Here is a 22,904-nt window from a genome sequence, read left to right on the forward strand (position 1 = left end):
GTTCAAGTGGGCGCAGCATCAGGGGAATCTCTCAGATTGCGTCCAGATCTCAGAGAGCACTGCATATCAACTGCAGTGGTGGCTCACGAACCAGGATTGGGTCAATGGCAGTGCCCTCTCCCTTCCCCAACCAGAGAACGCAGTGGTGACGGACACGTCCCTTCTGGGATGGGGCGGCCACATGGGAGAGGCGGAGATCACAGGCCTCTGGTCTCCGGCGGAGTCCAGGCTCCACATAAACCTTCTGGAGAACCAGGCAATTTGTCTTGCACTGAAGGCATTCCTTCCCTCTGTCCGGGGAAGAGTAGTGCAGGTGTTCACAGACAACACCACCGCAATGTGGTAGCGCAACAAACAGGCCGGGATGGGGTCATGGACCATGGGTCTGGAGGCCCTTCGCCTCTGGACATGGCTGAAACATCAGGGCATTTCCCTGGTGGTTCAACACCTGGCAGGGTTCCTGAAGGCCAGGTCAGACAAACTCAGCTGCTGGTTCATGATGGATCACGAATGGCGCCTTCACTCGGTGGTGGTGCAAGGTCTCTTTCAACAGTGGGGAGAGCCTTGGTTAGATTTATTCGTCACCGAAGAGAATGCGCAATGTCAGCAATTCTTCACGTTGGAATGGCGGCACTCACTAGGTGACACTTTTCGTCACGAGTAGAGTTGCAGTCTGTTGTATGCCTTTCCGCCTATGCCACTTCTGCCCAGAGTGCTAAAGAAGGTCAAGCATGAACGGCCCAAGTCATTCTTGTGGCTGCGTATTGGGGACGAAGAGTCTGGTATCCCGAGCTGCTCAACATGGCCATCGATCCTCCGATCCGACTGCCTCTTCGGGAGGACCTGTCCAGACTTCACCTCCTTGGAGATTGAGCGGCAGCAGTTGGCGTCATTTGACTTGCTCCCGAATTTTGTGGTGTAATCTTGGCAGCCAGGCATTCCTCCACTAAGACGGTATACGCCTGCCAGTGGAACAGATTTGTGGCATTGTGCAAGCCTGTGGATCCCCTTTCTGCCCCTCTTTCTGAGGTCTCTTGTTCCTTCTCTCTTTGGCCCAGCAGGGCTCTGCTCTGGGCACTATCAAGGGCTATTGTTTGGCCATTTCTGCCTTTCTTCGGCTTCCTGATAAGCAGCCTCTCTTCAAGTCCCTGGTTGTAAATCGTTTCTTAAAAGGCATAACTCATCTCTTTCCTCCTATTTCCTTCGTTATGCCTCAGTGGGACTTGAATCTAGTTTTAACCTATTTAATGTGCGCTCCCTTTGAGCCGCTTCGCAACTGTCTGTTCAGGCTTTTAACTCTTAAGACTGAATTCCTGGTGGCCATCACATCTTCCAGAAGAGTAAGTGAGCTCCAGGCCCTTTCATCAAAGCCTCCTTTTCTGTCTGTACATCCGGACTAAGTTGTGCTCAGTACTCGTCCATCCTTCCTTCCAAAAGCTGTCACCTCCTTTCACATTGGGCAAACCGTCACTTTGCCCACCTTCTTTCCACCTCCGCATCCTTTGCAAGAGGAAGAAAGGCTCCACAGTCGGGACCCAAAATGTGCACTTTCTTTTTATTTGGAATGCACCAAACAATTCTGGGTGGATGACCAGCTCCTTGTTGGCTACGTGGGTGCCAAGAAAGGTCGAGCTGTACACAAGCAGACTATCTACAGATGGGTTGTTTTGTATATCAAAGCCTGCTATTCTTTAGCAAAGAAGGAGCCTCTAGTGGGGCTGCATGCCCATTCCACCAGGGCGACAGCAGCCACTACTGCTTTGGGATGAGGAGTTCCTCCAAATGCATCTGTCAGGCAGCTACGTGGGCATCGCTGCACACGTTTACGAGACACTACTGCCTCGACAGCCAAGTCCGGAGAGACAGCTTCTTTGGCCGTTCTGTTCTCCAGCACTTTCTGGTGTGAACTTGGTTCGCAGACCCACCTCTGGGTTGGTATCGCTGGGGTATCTATTCTAATGTAAGGAATCTATAACTAACTGTTTCTTTCAGTTGAACAAGATACTTACCTTCAGTAATGATATATCTGTAAGACACATAGGCTAGTTAAAGATTCCTTTCCTCCCCACCCATCCTCTCTGTTCTGCAAATTGATTCCTAGGGTTAAGGCTATCCTTTCAGGGCCCTAGTTTTGTGCACCAGTGGTCAGTGTCTTGCATGGCTCTGCATTTCTGGCGCAGAAAGTTGTGTACAGAACTGACGTCAGCGTGCGAGGGCGGCGTCTAAGTAGCTACCGCGATGTCATCCTAGGGACACAACACGCACGACGAATGTGTAGCCGACTGATGCCACCTTCCGACACGCAAAGGTATGGCTGATGAAAAAACTTTCTGTATCCAGGCTGACGCCTGGGGGTATTTCTAAGGCAAGTAATCTATAACTAACCTAAGTTTCTTACAGATATATATTGTGACCTGCTATCATTTCACAACTCCCTAGGCGGATGCCTGGATCTGCGAGCTGCACGAACTGAGTTTTTAAAATTTGACATTGTTTGTTAGCTTGTTTTTAACTGCACTGCTTTTGTGCCTCTAACCCTGTATCGTTTCCCTGCTCTTCTCCCACTTCTCTCCTGAGGCGGAAGCCGGGAGATCTTGCTCTTTTCTATTGTGAAGATCTGCTATCAGGATTGCTGTAACTTTTACAGGGGGGCATTTTTTCAACTCTCGCTACCTACCTGATAGCCGCGCTGCGCCTTCCTGATATTCCATCACCGCTGCCCCTCGCAGCCGACTAGGTGCTGAGGGGTATTGTGGGACGGCGAGGCTGTGGACTAGTTGGCCGGACATCTTGGAAAGGTCAGGCTGGCCAGTCAGTGGACTAGGCTTGCTGCTTCCCGAGGGCGGGCACTATAAATGCAGCTTCCTTTGTGGGGTCGGGTTAGACCTGCTATCATTTCGCAACTCCCGAGGCGGATGCCTGGAGCTGGGAGCTGCACGAACTGAGTTTTTAAAATTTGACATTGTTTGTTAGCTTGTTTTTAACTGCACTGCTTTTGTGCCTCTAACCCTGTATCGTTTCCCTGCTCTTCTCCCACTTCTCTCCTGAGGCGGAAGCCGGGAGATCTTGCTCTTTTCTATTGTGAAGATCTGCTATCAGGATTGCTGTAACTTTTACAGGGGGGCATTTTTCCAACTCTCGCCACCTCCCTTATAGCCGCACCTTCCTGATATTCCATCACCGCTGCCCCTCTCAGCCGACTAGGACCTGAGGGGTATTGTGGGACGGCGAGGCTGTGGACTAGTTGGGTGGACATCTTGGAAAGGTCAGGCTCGCCAGTCAGTGGACTAGGCTTGCTGCTTCCCGAGGGCGGGCACTATAAATGCAGCTTCCTTTGTGGGATCGGGTTAGACCTGCTATCATTTCGCAACTCCCGAGGCGGATGCCTGGAGCTGTGAGCTGCACAAACTGAGTTTTTAAAATTTGACATTGTTTGTTAGCTTGTTTTTAACTGCACTGCTTTTGTGCCTCTAACCCTGTATGGTTTCCCTGCTCTTCTCCCACTTCTCTCCTGAGGCGGAAGCCGGGAGATCTTGCACTTTTCTATTGTGAAGATCTGCTATCAGGATTGCTGTAACTTTTACAGGGGGGCATTTTCCCAACTCTCGCCACCTACCTGATAGCCGCGCCTTCCTGATATTCCATCACCGCTGCCCCTCTCAGCCGACTAGGAGCTGAGGGGTATTGTGGGACGGCAAGGCTGTGGACTAGTTGGGCGGACATCTTGGAAAGGTCAGGCTCGCCAGTCAGTGGACTAGGCTTGCTGCTTCCCGAGGGCAGGCACTATAAATGCAGACGGGGATGCCTACGCACAGCGGACGCGAACAGCGGATTCGCCTCCTACGCGCCGAAGGAGCGCTAAAGGAAAGCCCATCTGCGCCCGGAGGCGTCCCGGAGGCGAACGGAGGCAGACGGGCTGATGCTCCTTCGGTGGTTTCCTCGGGTAATAATCTTAGGTACTCCTCAGCACACCTTTTAAGTTTAAAAGGAAATTGTCATGACAGGTGTCTAGGCAGTTTCCACTGTTCGAACAGTAAATTTAATTGCCCTAGATGTGGGTGGTCCTTGAACAAGGGGGGAATTACTATTGCCCCCTTGGAACAGGTCGTCCAGGGTGCAAGGGAGAGTGGTAGGAGAACCTCCAGCAGCAATTTCTCATGTGCGCTGCTGAATACGCGCTCTGTGAGCAAACATGCTCTGGACCTTTTTAACTTTTTATCAGATTGTCAACCTGCCTGCCTTTTCTTGACAGAGACTTGGCTGGGTGAGCTATCGGCCCGGACGTTGCTACCGCCCTTCCTCCGAATTATTACATGTTTAGGAAAGACCGGGGAGCAGGCAGAGGCGGTGGAGTGGCCTTGGTTATAGACAGATGCTATAAATGTTCAACTGTCCCGACAGTGGAAGTCTGTGGGGCTGAGGTGTTGGGCTTTTGCCTGACCCTCTCACCTTACCAATCCTGTGTGGGACTGCTCGCCTATAGGCCGCCAGGGCCCATCGGGGCCTTTCATGATGAGCTGTATACTGCAATCTCATCTATGTGTGTGAAGTTTAAACACTGCCTACTGTTGGGCGACTTCAACATTCATTTGGATCAGGCAGATGCCGCTGATACCGTGAAATTGCTTGACACCACCAATTCTCTGGGCTTATTGCCCTATATTATGGCCCCTACCCACAACAAGGGCCATACCCTCGACCAAATATTCTCCACTGTCCCTATTGTAACAGCAGTGCCTAAACCAGTGCTGTGGTCAGACCACATGCTGGTGAGCTTTGATATTATGGGTAAATCCAGGTCTACTCCTAGGGGCCTGGGGCGTCAACCTCAACCGCAGTGTGCTCTGCGTCAAATCTCGGTGGAGATGGTTACGCAATATTTAACTAATCATCCGTGTGAGCTCAGGGGCAGCCTGGAGGATGATATAGAACATTTTCAAACTTGGCTGGCGCAATGTCTTGATGAACTAACACCTTCTCAGTTGGTGTATAAGAACTCGGCGCGGGTTTCGGCGCCGTGGTTTACGCCAGCACTGAACACCAGTCGGAGGCATTGCAAGAAGGCCGAAAGAGCATGGCACTCGAGTTACGATGAGCCGCTCAAAATAGCTTATAGACAGTGTGTCAAGGCCTATCACAAAAAAATCTACCTGGAAAAGAAGGCCTACTTCGCCAGGAGGATTGATGAGGCTGACAACACTAGCAAAGAAATCTTCACGATTGTGAAGGAATTTACTTCCCCGGCCTCAATGACAACCAATTGCTCTTTCTCTGAGTCATGGGTCCTCAAATTAGCAGGCTTCTTCGCTAAGAAAATCCGCAGTATCCAATCCTCGTTTCTGCCGGTTTCACTAGGGGAGACCAACAACGCTGCTCCACCCTTTTTCCCGACTGGAGTGGATAGACCCATACTGTCTGAGTTTCCCTCCATTGATCTTAGGACTTCGCTGGATTTCTTGTCTAAAATGAAATCGGGTTCTCCGCTGGACCCCTGTCCCGTCAAGATTTTAGCTAAGATGGGCCAGGCCTTGAACCCCATTATTAATCCTATGTTGAATTGTTCTCTACAGGTGGGGGTGGTCCCGTCAGCGTGGAAACAGGCACTGGTTCTACCGCTACTAAAAAAAAACGTCCCCAGACCCTAAGAGCCATGCTAATTATCGGCCCATCTCTCTGCTCCCGGTCCTGGCCAAGGTCGCGGAAAAGCATGTACAAATTGTCCTGACGGACTTTGTCGAGACTCATGGTGCCCTCTATCAAACTCAGTCGGGAATAAGGGCTAATATGAGCACTGAAACGGCATTGCTGGAGGTCTCGGAGGCAGTCAGGGAGGTCCTTGGTGGGGGAAAGCCATTACTGGTGATGTTGGATCTCTCGGCGGCGTTGGACACCATCCCCCACAGCCGTCTCCTCGCAAGACTCTCGGAGATTTGGGTGGAGGGGACGGTGTTCAGATGATTTAAGTCCTTCCTTTCGGACCGCCGACAGACGGTCTGGGCCCCTCCGTACTCAGCCGTGGTGCCGCCTTTGGAGGTGGGGGTTCATCAGGGTTCCATTCTGAGCCCCACTCTGTTTAATATCTATATGGCCCCTCTGGCGGCGCTGGCTGAGTCTTGCGGTGCCCAGATCGTCTCTTATGCAGATGACACCCAGCTCCTTTTCACCTGTGATAAGAACAGGGAGTTTGATGGAGAGCGGATTAAGAACTGCCTGGATACGGTCTTTGCCTGGTTCCAACTTAACCAATTGAAGTGTAATTCAAATAAATCAGAGGTCCTGTTTTTCGGCTGTCATTCTGACCCTGGCTGGAAATCATGGTGGCCGGCCGACATGTTTCCTCCGGACTCGGACACTTCAGCTGCGAAAAACCTCGGAATAAAGATGGATAATGGTCTCACCTTTAAGCCTCAGATTCTGGGCCTGGTCGGGCAATGTTTTGGCTTGCTCAAAATGTTGAAAAATTCCTGCCCCTCCTTTCCATCTCTCACAGGAGGACGATTGTTCAGGCTCTGGTTGGGTCCAGGCTGGATTATGCTAATGTGCTCTACCTTGGCCTCCCGGACTACCTTCTGTCCCGCCTGCTGGTGGTGCAGAACTATGCGGCGCGGGCATTTTTCGGTCTTGGCCGGAGATCCCATGCCACGGGGCTCATGAATTCCCTTCACTGGTTGCCCATACGAAAGCGTATTGTCTTTAAGACTCTTACAATCGCTTTCAAGGCACTGCATGGCAAGGGCGCACGATATCTGAGGAGCAGGATTGGCTTCCACCACCCCGCCAGAGCCTTGCGCTCAGCTTCTTGGGCGTTAGCTATGACTCCGGCCTTTAGACGGGCCCAGATCGGAGGCCGTTCCTTTAAACATCTGGCGCCTAAGGCTTGGAACGCGCTTCCAGTGTCGTTAAGGAAGATGGACAACTTAATGTCATTTAGAAAAGAACTCAAGACATGGCTGTTCTGCCAATAATTCCCCTATGTCCCTGTTCTGTGCTATTTTCTTCGGGTCTGTCAGCGCCGGGACACTCTGTCTGAGTAGCTGAGCACTTTACAAAACTCTATTTAACATAACATAACATATAGTTATAGTTATAGTTATTTATTTATATAGCGCTGAATCACCCATGAGGGTATCTCGGCGCTTATGCTGTGGAACCCTTCCTGGCTCTCCCTGTGAGGGGCGGAGCCAGGCATCCCAGCGCTGGTGGGGACGTTGTGGAGATTAAGCAAGCTATTGCCCAGAGTTGCAGCATGGGGCCCATGATTAGAGAAGGCGCCGAAGCGAGAATTATCGAGTCCGCGGACATTGATCCTAGACACTGCCGCGTCGGGAATTGAACCCTGGTCCCGGGCCTGATCTCTGCTTCAGGCTCTGCCGCCTCTAACCAGTGAGCCACACTTCTCCATCCGAAGGGAAGTAACTTGTTCATTATTTAGCAATGGTGAAGCCATCACAGAGTTTTAGCAACAAAGGCATCATTTTTTCAACTCAGGATGGCACAGAAGCTGTGGTTACCAGCCCCAAGGCAAGCATGACCAAGGTAGCACCACACAAGAAAATGTATTGGTACCGCCTAAAAATCATCAGACACAGCGTGTAAGCAACCAAACCATCAGCGCCAATACAGAGTAAAAATCCATCTAGACACACACGGAAAAGATACAACATGTCATGGACCACAATGACTCATTTGTATCTAGACCTGAAGACAGACACCCCTGTCATACGTAGTAAAATAGTAAGGATTCTATCAGGCCAACCACAACATTTCTTGCCCATGTGAAGCTGATGGGATATGTGCTGATACACTAAGTTCACAAGCAGGTCGATAAAGATTTTTCACAAAAACAATGGAGATGCAGAGGAGGCAGTTGTGGTATTAACACAATAGTAATCAGTTGCAAATAATTAAAGTTATCGGCCATCAAGGGTAGACAGTAACCATCTGTGCAGTAGAAGCGGTCAGTGGGGGATCAGTTTCCATGTTAGTGGCACCTGTTGGAGTTGTAGGAAACAGACAAAGGTGCCACGCACTACTACACTTCCCCCAGCCACCATTTCCCTTTCACATTGGACAACTACATGCCATGCTTCCTCAAGTGTCCCTTTCACAATAATTACTACATGCTTCCCCCTGTGCCCCTTTCACATTGCACTAATGCATTCCTCGCCAAGTGTCCCTTTAATATAGTACCACTTTTTGACATTGCTGTACTTGTCACAAGTGACTTTGCAAATATGAATCCGAAATGAAATGCAGTTACCCACATGTTTTCAACTCTACATTTACAGCCACTCCCAAGAATTTGCTAGTGAATTTTGGATGTGTTCAACCAGCACGGTGCAATTCTTCAGGTCGCATCTGAGGCGCTGAGAAAACAGTGCCACAATGTAGGCTATTCAATAGAACATCTGGCTTGTTCTCTGTAAGCATTATTTGTAGGTGAATCTTTGAACTAATTATGATTACTCGTTGGAGAACGTTTGTGAGCTGGATTCTGAAGATCGGTCGGACCTGACGGACTATTGAACATCATGATGTTTGGGGGTTAGAGTATGGCAGGGTGTCTGCTGGGCCACCAACTTGCAGGCAGCCTGCCATACTTAGAGATCCCACCTCTCTAACTTCACTGGAGACGCCACTGCAGCTGATCTACTTGAAGGCAGTGAAGCTTACTCAAGTGGGCACCACATTTGATGTGCTCACGCAGCAAAGATTTTTATTTTTCAAGAATAAAGTCCCAAAGCAAGAGTTTATTTTTAAACTAAAAAAAAAGAAAAACACCAATGACCTATTCCCCTCCATAACACCACCATGTTTTGCTTGGTTGTCCTGGCTATGTATATCTAGTGACGATCGCCCTACCCTAAATAGGGTAGGGTGACCAACACTATGACCTGCTAACCCTGTGGCGGACAGGCCATCGGGTCAGAGGTTTCCTACAGCTAGGCAAGCTGAGGCTTAGTCATAGGAAACCCAGTGCTTCACCAACTCAAGAGGGAGCAAGCCTTAAGCTTATCAGGATAGTGGCACCGCGGATTTACAGCAGTGCTCTGCCAAATTCTAAATGACCATCTTTGTCTCCAGTAAGAGATGGTGTTCTATTGCACTTTACAGAATGATGCATGTTGATAGCAAATATTCTCTTTTTTACTTATGCTAAAAATACAACTCTGACTCCTTCTACAGGTTACACGACTTGTTTGTTCCTTTATAACTGTTCTACAAATACAGAAATATCTCGGAGACTGGTTTATTACGAAGGCTTTTTTTCAGATCTCGCGGTCTTAAAAACTTTGAAACTGATCTCCTCTTTCCTCATGTAAATGTTCTTTCAGTTCTCATTAATTGTTTTATAATACCACAGCAGAAAATGTTTTTGTTGGCGCCCCCAAACAATAATTTTAGACCTTCTAATGGATAACTCAGTTGTCCAAATCTATACCCTTTAGCAGGGAGTGAACACTTTTTCCTTCTTCCACATCCCCATTGTGATGTCTTTTGCTTCATCAACATTTTTGTCCTCCCTCCGAAGATATTTTATTTCCTCCGCTTCCACTCCTTTTAAGCTTGTCTTCCTGGCCCCTAATGAGCATGATACATTTCCCCCATTTGATACACTTGCACCATTTACTCCTGCACCAGCGGTGGCCTTTTTTGTTTTAATCTTTTCATGGAACTCTGTGTGTTCATGCCTTGCGATTAAATCTAAATTAAAATAGTTTAAAAGTAGAAGCATCCAAAAGAAAGCAGAGATGAAGTGACACCTTGAGTTTTAGACAAAAAGGTATATTGTGAACATTATAGGAATATATGCTAGCCTATTTCATCAATACACATCATATACAAACATATGAACATAAAGGTATCTGCTTTACAAATGTTGAATCCGAGTTAAATGGAAAATATCCACACAGTTACCATAGGGATGAAAGTTCCTGCACTTCAACACTGCTCACGTGAACCCCGAACTGAGTATAAGATGGAAAAGGATGGTCCCATAGATGTTAAAGAAGTCAGCATTGACATTAAGCAGATCTTGCTAAGCTTAAAGTCAGTATTGATGGTAAGAATTGACTTTAGGATGATCCGAACCAATGGTCAACATCAATGTTAAGATGCACAGCATTAACGTTAGGCCAAGCATCATCAATATTCAGATTGTTCGCATCAACTTTCAGCTGGTCAGCATTAAAGTCTAGATGGTCATCATCGATGATTGTCCGCACCTGAAACCGTGGGAATTTTACCATCAACTTCTCAAAGGTTCTCTTTAGAGGCATCTAGTTGTTTCTGTGAGCAACCTTTTTCTATAAAGTTCATTGCCTTGAAAGTTTCCACAGCAACTCCTGGTCATTTGTGTGGCATAGTGAAAGATTTCCCATCGCCTCTTCGTCACTGCGGCACCATGAAACCATACTAAGTTCACATTGCATACATACACCATATAGAGTTATACAGTATAAAAAGGACAGCAAGCCAAACGGGCATTCAAAATACTATTAAAAAAGCAAACCAGAAATATATGTACAGCCCTACATGATTCTGCAGGGAGTGAGCTTCTCAGAAACATCACAGGAAAGGCAAATTGCAGAAGCATTTCATATTCCAACCCAATAAAGGAAGAAATGGAATTCGGAAGTGATGTCTATCTATCTATCAACATACCTGATAACTGGTAGTTGGGTAAATTGTGATTCAGGGGAGCCTGTTTTTGCATTTAAGCGCGTGCATGAGAAGGAGCAGAGGGGTGTGCTTGGAGAGGATTCTGCAGTATGCCTATCTGCACACTGTGTATGTGTATTCTTCTATTCACATTTAATGTGCCTGTGCATGTGTGCAGTATCCAAAGGAATCCGAGTGCTTCCCTGTGAGTGTTTTTGTTATTTGTCTTTGCGTTCATCTTTTCAGTTTGTGTTGAATGCAGTGTTTGTTTTCTAGCGCAAGAGTATACTGAGATTCACTTCAGAAGCAAACATAGAGATAAAGAATATGCACGCACAGATTTGCTATGTACAGAAAAGGAAACAACAGTGCTAAAATGAGTGACCTATAAAATCTAATATAATTCTATGACTGCTTAGGCCATGTCTGGTGTTATTGGTCTTCTGTGGTGGGCCCTCATTACCCATTAGGTAATCGCCAAAAGAGGAGCCTGGCATTGATTTATTGAGTTATTCTTGGCACTGAACTATATATGGGTACCTAATTTGCAGAGTCCCAGAGCTAGGCCTGGTAATTCTGTTCAGAAACCGACGACATGATGTCAAGGGCATTGGTAACTGTAGAGGTGGGGGTATGGTGGGCCTCACCAGTTATTACGAGTAGGACCCCTAAAGGAATCATGAATAATACTGCAACCCATTTCGAGGTATTTCACTTGGCGATTCAGTGGCCAAAATCTTAGTGAAATGCAACAGAACCGAGGCATTACCGCGGATCTTGTAATTCCACTAAGGCCAGTAACTTCCATTACGGTCTCCATCGGAATTACAGACAACCTCATAGTAAGACTCCTGATGGTTCCAATAAACTTTACATAGCTTCGTGGATAATACTTTTCAGTAATCTATACTAGTGGTTTCAGAATTTGTGGATGTGTAAATGCAGTGAGGATCATAGTTTTGGTGGTTGTTAATTGTGCAGACCTCTAAAAAAAAATGTTTTAAAAAATGTGCAGCATGTGTATAAATAGATCTACAGTATGCATATTAGAAAACCAATGGCAATTGGTTAGTTGTATGCATTTCTGCACAGGAACATTTGGGCGCCAGTAAATATGGTAAATAATGTGTTTATCAGCATTGATAGGCAAATACATTTGGGAATGTAAGTGTGCTCTATGAAGTCTGTTTCCCAGCTTTCATTACTGAAGCACACTGGGAATCCAGTTTCCGTAGGTAAAGCTTCTGCAGAAATACACATTCAGGTTTTCAATCTAATTTCTGATTGGTTACTGCTTGGTGTTTTTGAAGGGAATGGCACATACTCGTATACTGGAATCAAATACTGTTTAGTTAACAAGCACAAACATGTAGGTATGTGCCGTCAATCCCGCATCTACCTGCTTGAATATATTTTTAGGATTTCATCAGTGTGCACCTGCATTTGTAGGCCTATACCATCAGCACTGAGCATGTCTAGGTAGTGAGGCCTATGCTATCAGGGTTCTTTATCTGGAGGAGTACATCAGTGTTGTGTGTAAAGGCAGGATGAGATAGTGATATTTGGAACATCTCTGCATATACCATCAGTGATCGGTGTAGGTAAATTGGTGTATATACCTTCAAGGCTCATCTTCACATACAGTCAAATAACTTTAATGTTGGGGTATTTGCATGGGTTGCATACATCAACTGTGAGGAGTGTATCCACACGCTCTGGCATGTCCCATAAGTGCTGTATTCATATGCATGGTAAGCACATGTTATCCATTATGTGGATATTTGCAATTATAACTGTGTATATCTACACTGATAGACATGTACCATCAATGCTGTGTATATCTGCACTATTTATCATATACATGTATTTGCAGTGGTAAGCATATACTATCAACACAGTGTATCTGCATTGGTAGGCAAATACCATAAATGCTGTGTGTATCTATAAGGGCACAAATTTACAACAAAGAATTTGAATGTTCTTCGGTCCTTGCTCAAATGTGGATCGATGCAATTAGGTCATAGTGTGCTTCTCCATATCATCTCCGTTAACCGCTGACATCTGCCCATGACCACCATCCTCTTCTGGCACCTGGAAAGTAACAGAAAGCACACTTGGACTAACGCTTAATCAACAGCCACTCAGTGCAAATCAGTGATATTCCTGGAAACAGATGATCAACTAACATGACAGCTGTGTTGGCACAAGGAGGATCCTACTTAAGAAATTGTTGCTTCACTTCTGGAATAGAAATCAGCACAAATATAAATTGAAAAATTGATTGCAAAAAGGTTTAAAATAATTTGCTATGTGCAGATGTAGATAACGTAATTTAATAGAAATCCCTTTTTAAAATGTGTAACTAAAGTGAAGGATTTCATCGTTCATTATTTTTCATATATTTGAAAGCTTGCACGTGTTATATGCTTGAACATTAATGGTGTTGTAATGTTTAAAGAGTCTGATTGGAATAGTTAGAAAGTTATTTCAATTATTAGAAGCAATGTACAGTAAATGATATTTTACCTCCCAAAAGATCTCATCCTCAAAGCATTGTGTGTCAGGTGGAGAACCCAGAATGGGTATTTTCAAAATAAAACCTAGGGACACAAAAAGCAAGATCAGAAAGCAGCAAGGAGGGCAATCAAGGACAAGCTAGTGTTATCTTCTTACTTCAGTGCATGTGACCCGATTCACACAAAAAAATCTACACATTTAAACCTGTACATGTACTGCTGCATATCGGTGTAAATGTAGGACTTTTGGGAATTCACAAACATTCCTAGCAGTACCCATGGAAATCATCAGTAGTTGCAGCTTTCTAGGCGTCTGTTTAGGTATCCACACACATTCCTAGTAGTTCCCATGGAAAGCTGCAGTAGTTGCAGCTTTCTAGGCGTCGGTTTGAGAATCCACAAACGTTCCCAGTAGTTCCCATGGAAAGCTCCAGTAGTTGCAGCTTTCTAAGCTACTTTTGGGAATTCACAAACATTCCCAGTAGTACCCATGGAAAGCTTCAGTAGTTGCAGCTTTCTAGGCGCCCATTTGAAAATCCACAAACGTTCCCAGTAGTTCCCATGGAAAGCTTCAGTAGTTGCAGCTTTCTAGGCGCCCATTTGAAAATCCACAAACGATCCCAGTAGTTCCCATGGAAAGCTCCAGTAGTTGCAGCTTTCTAAGCGTACTTTTGGGAATTCACAAACTTTCCCAACAGTACCCATTGAAAAGCTCCAGTAGTTGCAGCTTTCTAAGCGTACTTTTGGGAATTCACAAACTTTCCCAACAGTACCCATTGAAAAGCTCCAGTAGTTGCAGCTTTCTAGGCGTCCATTTGGGAAACCACAAACGTTCCCAATAGTACCCATGGAAAGCTTCGGTATCTTTCAAGGCGTAATTTTGGGAATTATATGTGACATTTGCTATTTCCTCATTATGGAATTACAAGCCGAGTACAATCCCTCGTTGGGGAAAAAGCGACCATCAGAGCAAGTGCACAGTTATTTTTTTTATTTTTTTTCCCCTCTAATGTGTTAAATATTTTCTCATTCAGGAACCATTTCTCTAAACCTACTTAGGTCAAAAGATGATTCGGTCTCCTTCAGAGCCTGGAAGGGGATTCACTATTTTGCTTGAGTAAATCTGTGACGATTTCCAGGGTGGGAAAGTGTTATAGAAGAGTTTGTGGATGCTCATAAACTCTCAAGGCAAACCACAACATAATATGCCCACTGGCTTCCATGAGTGGAATTTACTGTTGTGTTAATATACACAACTGTGGCATACAATCATACAGTAGTAAAACCATTTATAACTGCCAAGTATCATTTCTGGATACCGGACAGGCGTAAATGGATGTTTATACTGCAGATGGTTTTGTGACTTGGGCCAAATCTATTAAGCAAAGAGAAGTATTATTCATTACTTCTTAACATTTCATTTGCAATATTAGGTTTGTATCCTGACATTAATAATTTACGCTGTTAATGTTGTTTTGAGTTGCTCTGTTCAGAAAACTATTATAGACCCATTAAGAAATAAAAGCAACCAAGGCGGAGTAGTTTTCCATTTTTCCTTCTTACTTAACATCCCATGGCTAACAGGCTGGTAGAATAGCTCAGTGGCTCGAGTCCTTGCTACTGACATCTGCTGTAACCTGAAGGTTACAAGATGGAATCCTAATAAGGCCGATCGCAGCCCTCTATCATTCTGTGATCATTAAATTCATACCACTAATATTTCTAATATTAGTGTTTATCAGTTCCAGCCCACTCACTGAGCCAAGGCCTCTGCCGCCTGAGCAAAGTGATAGGTGGCTAAGCCCCAAACCATAAATAAGATCGACCACAACATTCTCCCTACCCTGCCCATCACCCTGTATCCATTCTATCAGCTCTTGCAAAGCCTCTGTAAAATCTGCTGGTTTACCAACTTCAGGTACATGTGACAAAATAACCATGATGTTATGCTTTATTTCTAAACATGGATTAGAGAATTGTGTTTGTGGCTGACCCTGGTCCAATCAGAACGCTGGTACTGCACGAGTTTTATATGGTAACCTTGGGTTAAAAAGACTATAGAGTTATGTCAAAATGCTTGTAAACTCCCTTCTAGGTGTGGCAAGTAGAACATTGTTAACAATTCTATAATGCCCTTAAGCAGCCTCTGCTTGTGCAGTTGAACAGTCCATGTTATGTTATATTGATTTGTATAGTGCACTAATCACCCAAGAAGGTATCCAGGCACTTGGGCAAGGTGTGTAGTCCCTAAGGTGCTTTTATGAAGAGCCAGTCCTTCAGCTTCTTGCAGAACTCAAAAAGTGAGTAGGAGATTCTTATGTGTTGAGGGAGGTCATTCCATGTCATGGGAGCGATGTAGGAGAATGAGCGACCTCTAGTTTTGCCTTTGCGGATGTGTGGAATGTGTGCAAGACCAAGTGAGACAGAGCGTAGGTGTCTGGTGGTTGGGTGGAAGTTTATGTGGCTGTTTAGGTATTCTGGTCCGGTTTTGTGCAGGGCTTTGCATTTTTTCCAGACCCTCAATACAGAGTCCTTCTCCTCTTTCACCTGTTCTCAAACTTACTTGCGGACAGCTCCTAGACAGTTAAGTCTGTAAGTTATGTTTTGCATTACTTGCAAGAATGGACTCTCACATCTGGCATATTCATACGGAGTGCTGAATCCTCATATATCCCTGCTGCCCTCATTTCAGATTACTTTCCTTATCAAAGCCTTTTCTCATTCCTTTTAAATGGATTCACATGAGCACTGAATTCACATTTCCAAACATGAGATCACTATTTAAAAAGACTTCTCTTGGGCAGAGGACAATCAACCTAATCGAATTGATGCAATGTATATTACCATTCAATTGTTGTTTGGGTAAATTCTTTATTTAATATGGTTCGCCTAGGCATTGCTTTTCAAATCTAAATTAATAAAGAAACAGAAGTGACAATGCATGACTGTCCAAACGCTTTGAGCCTATGGCACAAAAGAAGTAGGAGTATGGCCAGAGATCTCCGCTTGCACCGGATCGCATTTTTCCATTTCACCAATAATCCCGGTGCAGGTGGTGTCCAAGCACACTCTGGGGAAGGTCTGGTGACCTTTCAAACAGACTCCTACTCCGGCTGTGCGGCGTTCTCCATATTTAGGAACCTCATACATGGGAAATGGGATCTGCTGTTCAAATGCTATCTTGGCCTTTCCCTGTAAGTTAGTCTGTTTTGGAATTCCTGGTTCCGGTCAAGGTACTCTCTTTAGTGAGTATTCCTTAGGTTTTCTCCATTAAGACTACTGGTTTTAAAGAGGAGTCCAAATTGTTGACAAGGTGATTTTTTTGAGAGGGGGGGGCGGGGGCATGGGCGTGGTATTACTCCCTTACTATCTCGCTGAGCTTTTTTTTGTTCTTAGGAATCTCTTGTTCGAAATCTGGAGTACAGCGGGCATGCACTTGTTTAAGTTGCTAGAGTGGCCATTCAGCGTTGTCCAATTGCCAGAGTTGCCATTTAGCCTTGTACTTTCTTAAGCAGCTGGAGTGAGATGATGTATTTGTTCTTCATTTTTGGTAAATTTACCAGATAGAAACAATTACTTTGTTTTGCATTCTATCATTATTGTTGTTATTTAGTACTTGTATCGTGAACAATCAGCCTTTAGTAGGGCTTTGCAGCACCTTTTGGTAACTTGGGATTTGAGTTTCCAAATGTTTGCAGGCTAGAGTCTTATTTAGCCACTACGTAGCTTACTACCTTCACCCCACAACAAAACAAGGATGTTCAGCACGGGCAGGCAAAATGTCATTTTACTTCAAGAGCCTTCACCTTCTCAGGCTATTCGTTGAATAAGGGAAAGACACAAATCATACAAAATAAATGGGTAAGCCATCAGGATATAAGAGTAGTCCCAGAAGCTATGTACTTAGGTGTTAAAATTACAGCCGACCTAGAAAAGTTAGTAGGAATCAATATGACTCCGTTATTGTCAAAAATAAAAGCTAATACGGAAAGATTGAATAATCTCCATCTGACCTTGATGGGACGGATCAACGTAATTAAGATGATAACGTTCCCTAAACTGCTGTACCTGTTCAGATCAATCCCATTGTTTTTTGATAGCATGTGGTTTAACAAACTAGAAACAATTCTGAACAAATTTATCTGGGCCAAAGGAAAAACAAGGAGAGCCTACAGACATCTATCAGTATCTAGGGAAAAAGGTGGGTGGGGGGCACCAGACTTTAGGCTCTATTACTGGGCTGCTGCACTACAGTACTGTCAGGGGCTGCTAGGTGGCGGAGGCACAGCTTATACACCGGAAGGTGATCCAGGATACGCTAATGTCTATACTACACTAATGGGAGAAGGGGCAGTAAATGGGTTCCTAAATACAATTGACTTTAGCTATTTTAAGCACACACGGTTCAAAACTCTAAAAGCGGCCTACAGGGTTTGGAAAGGGGTCTCAAAAAAATTTGGTCTGGGAAGATACAATAATTATACGCGACTATACACAAACGGCTCACTACCAAAAGACATTTTCAGGGATGCTACCATGAGGGATTGGCATAACAAGGGCATAGTAAAAATAGGAAATCTGCTCGATGGGCAGGGGAATATGTTACAGTTTGGGATGCTCCAAGCAAAATTCGGATTAGGACATCATAGTTTTTATAAATACCTTCAAATCAGAAGCTTCTTAATGCAGAAGCAGGGTGGTACGGCGGGGCTGGGTCAATGCAGAATTATGGATTATATTGAATTAACAGACAAATGTACAATACGGAAGCTATACGCAGAATTGATAGATATTAAAACTGATGAAAGGGGGAAATTTGCACAAAAATGGACTGGGAAATTGGGGTCAGAGATAGAAAGTTTTCAGCTTTCACTGGATCTGGGCAGAACAGTACTATGCTCGGCCAATCTGCAATCACAACATTTTAAGACTGTGTTCTCACTATACCATACTCCAGCTAGAATCGCCCAGTGGGGGGGAATAACTGGAATAACATGCCCCCGCTGCAACTCAAACCATGCAGATATGGTACATATGTTCTCACAATGCCCCCAACTGTATACCCTGAAAAAGGCTATTGAAGAGTTTTTCGAGAAATCACTCAAGGTTAAGATAAAACTCACAGACGAACTAATTATACTAGGAGTGGGGGATATGCCAGACAATTCTCCAATAGAATTTGTGTTTGTTTCAATGGCAGTGTACCGTATATGCACAGCAAGTGCCTGGTTGGACAATGCTACCCCCCCGTTTCAAGTGTGGATCTCAAGACTTCTGTCTATCTATAATCTGGAAAAGGCAATCTATGATAGGAAGGGAAGGAGAGCCAAGCTGCTTGGCAAAAGGATATGGCAGCCCATTACAAACTGCAAAAACAGCAGATTAAACCCAGGATAAATTAGGCGGATGGGTAATTTTATAATTTTTTCCCCTTCCCTCATCCCGTCTCTTTTCTTTTTCCTCTTTTTCTCTTCTCTTTTTTGTGTATCTTATTTTGGTTATTTATGTTTATATGCACCAGAAGAATATTGTATATGTGTATTATATGTATAACCCCTGGTTAAACTGATGAATGCTGTAATTTCTAAAGGAATATATGGAAAAATGCTAAACTATTTAATAAAAATATTAAAAAAAAAAAAAAAAAAAGAGCCTTCACCTTCTCTCTACCATGCAAATTGATGATGAGGGCATAGAAGTGACTGATACTGAGTTTATGGTGCTTGCTTTAATACTTCCCCACTAATGTTGCAGTCGTATTTGTTTGATGTTTGATTCTGTGGGGTCAGCGCAATCTCTTTTATGGTTGGGCATATCCTATTTTTAGTAAGGATTAGGTTATTGAGGAGCACAGGGGGAATCTTCTTATTGTTTTTACCCAGTATTTAGAGTACTTTGATCCTCATCTCAGTTCTTAGGCCCCCCATCACATCCCTCCCAACCCAAAGGTATTTGCTGGAACAGAACATTTTCTGGATTTGGTTGGCGCACCAGAAGCTTTCCGGATTAGCATGCCCTTTGGAGCGCTGTCCTGGTGGCCAGCTGGTTGATTTCAGATTTTACAGTGGTAGGGTTTCCTTCTGGCATTATGGACTTACTTAACTTAGTTTTCCATAGGACATGGCAGAGAAGCCTTGGAGGAAAAGAGATGACCAGAGAGTAATTACACCATCAACAGGCACCTCTAGTAGCAGCTTGACGGTCACAAGCACTACATCATATATTGGGCAGAACATCACACTACACATCTCCCATATTGCATATACTTGCCATTTAGGTGGAAAGGAACGTACTAACACAGCACATATTTGTACCTAAAGAACTAACAGCATAACTGCAGTGTCCCTTGGATTACAAAAATTCTCACTCAGCTGGTACTGTTGCAGAAAATGTCTGGAAGGGCACTTCTTAAAAAAACATGCGAGTCTTTTAGTGGGATAGACCTACCACTTCCTACCAGTCTTGCAATACTCTTTTTTAAGCTCACAACCACCTTTGGAATGCTGCATTTGTCAGTGGTGAACATTCAACTTCATGAGCCATCGTCGCGTCAAAAATGGAATAGCATTGAAGTACTCAACATTCAAAGATGAAAAGACTTGACAATGGGTATGCTTTACTTTTACATCCACGTACGGCACCAACTTACCTACAAGGATACCTCCAAACAGAGCGAATCCCAGGGCAACAACCAACGACAGTGCCTGGTAGACTGCCTGCCTCTGCGCTGTCCGGGTTCCATCTGCGATCAGGGGGAAGACATCGCCCATCCTGGAATAGAGGTGACATGGAGCTGTTTGGTACTGATTGTGAAGCCCTGCACAACTAGCAATAAAGCATACTATGGAATAGGTAGAGGGGACATTTGTGCCTCAGGTTTGACAGCCCAGTGAACGGCTAAAGTTAATCAAATTTGAAATAAAAAGACACCAATGGATTTAGCAAAGAAAAAAATTCAACAGAGCCAAAACCCTACCCATCCGTTCAGGGTGCCGAAATATTGTCACCTTTTAATCAGGGCTACTGAAATTATGTAATACTGCAGTTGCAAGCTTTCTAAGTAATTAATGATTTTTTTTGCACTTGCCAAATATTCTATAATTGCTAGCTAATTTGCAGCTTTCAGCAAACAAATGTACTTTTAGCTCAAATGAATGAAAAATTAGTAAAGAAAATGCAGCACGTGATGCAATTACCTCCTGCATGGAGTTTCATACTGTGTAATTCTACACAGCTACTACTAGTTTAAGATGATGCAGTGATAAAACCATGTGCGCCTCGGGAATTTTTCTGTTTCTTTGCAGCTGACAATGCGTTTGCCATTGTCCCCCGAGACATTGTTAAATATCAGTCAAGACTCATACTAACTAGCATACATGACATTTAGGTTTCGCCTCTAGATACCTTTAGCGGTTTAATTGTAATACACGTATTTATTTCTGTTAAATATCTATACATCAAAAGAGACCTGGGAGATATTCTGGGGTTTTACAACTAACCTATCAAACCAGTGCTAGGGATAGATCAACCTACAGATGGGAATATTGCATTCACAACAAAGAACCTACAATATATACAAATCTATCTGTCAAAAGGTTTTGTGTAGAGTGAATGGGCTCAAAGTTGAAAGGTTGATCAGGTCATATAGTCAATATTGATGTAGCCTTTCTTTGCAATAATCTGGCATGGGGTCAGAAACTGTTTGAACAAAATTATGATGGCTGTTTCTTGAAAGTAACAGGAGGCGTGAGCGGTCTACAGTTTACTTGTAAACGGTTCGATGCGGTAACAACTGCTACAGAGAATGACTGTTTGCTCGCTAGTGAAACCTTGAATTCTGTAACCCCTAGCAGTAGATAATCTTTGCTTCTCGGACACTTGTATCCTCCTGAGATGGTTAAACGCTCTACAATATATGGAGGACAGTTTTCGTGTATTACCTCAAGGATCAATACATAGTGTTTGAAACAGGAGTACAATAATGCATTATGAACCAGTCTATATATTGTATTGTATTGTATTGTAATTGCATTTATATAGCGCTTACTACCCCTGACGAGGCGTCGAAGCGCTTTTTCGGCGGGTAGCACGCTACTCCGGGACCCACAGAGGATTAGTGTTGAATTAGTATAGTGAAACATGCAAGTACATTTTAAGTGGTGGATAAGTTAATCAGTTATTTGGATTTGGAATGATAGCAGAAGGATAGAGTAGGACAAAGGTTCGTATTTATCTATCGCTCGCTTGTTGACGCATGCTATTCAGGGAGCCTATAGAGGATTAGTGGTGAATTAATATGGTGAAATATGAGGTAATTTCAGTGGTGGATATTAGTCTGTTACTTGGAGTGAGAAGGATAGCGGATGGATAAAAGGGGAAGAAAGATTTGCATTCATATAGCACTTGTTACCCCTGATGGGCGTTGAAGCGCTTTTCTGGCGAGTAGCACGCCACTCCGGAACCCATAAAGGATTAGTGTTGAAAATTAGTATAGTATAAATATGAAGTAATTTGAGTAGTAGATATGTTATTCAGTTATTTGGGCAGTATATTAGTATAGTTGAATATGGAATTTGAGAAGTGAAACATGTTAGTCTGTTAATTTTTATTGAAAAAAGGATAGTGGAGGGATAAAAGAGTAAAATATTTTTTTTATATATATATTAGTAGTAGGAAGAGGCTTTTGGATGAGTAAAAAGGAGTTTTGGAGGGAAGGAGTCAGAGGGGAGAGTTTAGAAATGTTTGTTTTAGGGGATCGGTGTAGTAAAAAGGTGTCAGATGATGCAAGGAGGGGTAGAGCAGGAGAGAGTCTAGAAAAGGTTATTTTGGCGATCATAGTAGTGGTATGGGGTTTGGGATAAATGAGAGAGTGGATGTAGAGGATATATTGATAGATCTATAGGATGCGAGATAGGGTAGTGCATTAGAAGGAGTAGTAGAAAGAAGTTTGAGAGGAGTCTGGAGGTTGGGCTAGAAGATATATTGAGTGAAGTATAGGCTGAGAAATAGGCTAGTGCATTGGAAATGCTAAATTAGAAGAAAGAGATAAGTATATAGATCCATAAGTACATTAAAAATATATAGATACATAAAAAAGTAAGTATATTTAGATTAAATATATTGATAGAGGCACAGGATGAGAGATAGGGTAGTGCATTGGATATGCTTTTTTTCAGGAGAAAAGTAACAGACACACAGATCCAAGTACATGGATGGTACATAGATGTACAATGGAAGTATGTACATGTAGACCAAAAATGATTTTTATTTATTGATTATTATTATTATTTTTTTCTTCTCTTAACATAATTGTTTTACATGTTTTATAAAGTAATACACAAAGATAGATACATATCTATAGTGAAAACAAATGCTTATATACAGAGGGATATGCTGTAAATTTCTATTTCCGTATGGTACCTATGTGGGGAAGAGCCAGATCTTGAGTAGTTTCCTGAAGATAAGGTGGTTGTCGGTGGATCTTATGTTGGGGGGTAAAGAGTTCCATAGTTTGGCTGCTTGAACAGAGAAGGATGTGCCACCCATTGTTTTTTTCTTGTATGGTGGGATTTTGAGGCGAGATGCTCCTTTAGAGCGTAGGTTCCTTTGTTGAATGTGTTTGGTGATTTTATTCCTGATGAAGAGTGGTCCTACTCCATGTATTGCTTTGTGGGTAATACAAAGCAGCTTGAACGTGGATCTTCTGGCAACCGGTAACCAATGCAG

General features: G+C 43.8%; 1 protein-coding gene across 1 annotated transcript in view; it reads right to left on the minus strand.

Annotated features, from left to right (window-relative positions):
* Window positions 1–9,770: 9,770 nt before the first annotated feature.
* Window positions 9,771–22,904, minus strand: part of RHBG (Rh family B glycoprotein) — a 77,270-nt gene continuing 64,136 nt past the window's right edge. Inside the window, exons 8-10 of the mRNA XM_078669879.1 lie at window positions 19,828–19,949; window positions 13,189–13,262; window positions 9,771–12,753 (exon numbers count right to left, since the gene is read on the minus strand). Coding sequence (XP_078526005.1) covers window positions 12,676–12,753; window positions 13,189–13,262; window positions 19,828–19,949 — 274 coding nt within the window. The 3' untranslated portion in view covers window positions 9,771–12,675. The remainder of the gene's footprint in view (window positions 12,754–13,188; window positions 13,263–19,827; window positions 19,950–22,904) is intronic.

This window comes from Lissotriton helveticus, chromosome 12 (assembly GCF_964261635.1).
Source record: "Lissotriton helveticus chromosome 12, aLisHel1.1, whole genome shotgun sequence".
Lineage (NCBI taxonomy): Eukaryota > Metazoa > Chordata > Amphibia > Caudata > Salamandridae > Lissotriton > Lissotriton helveticus.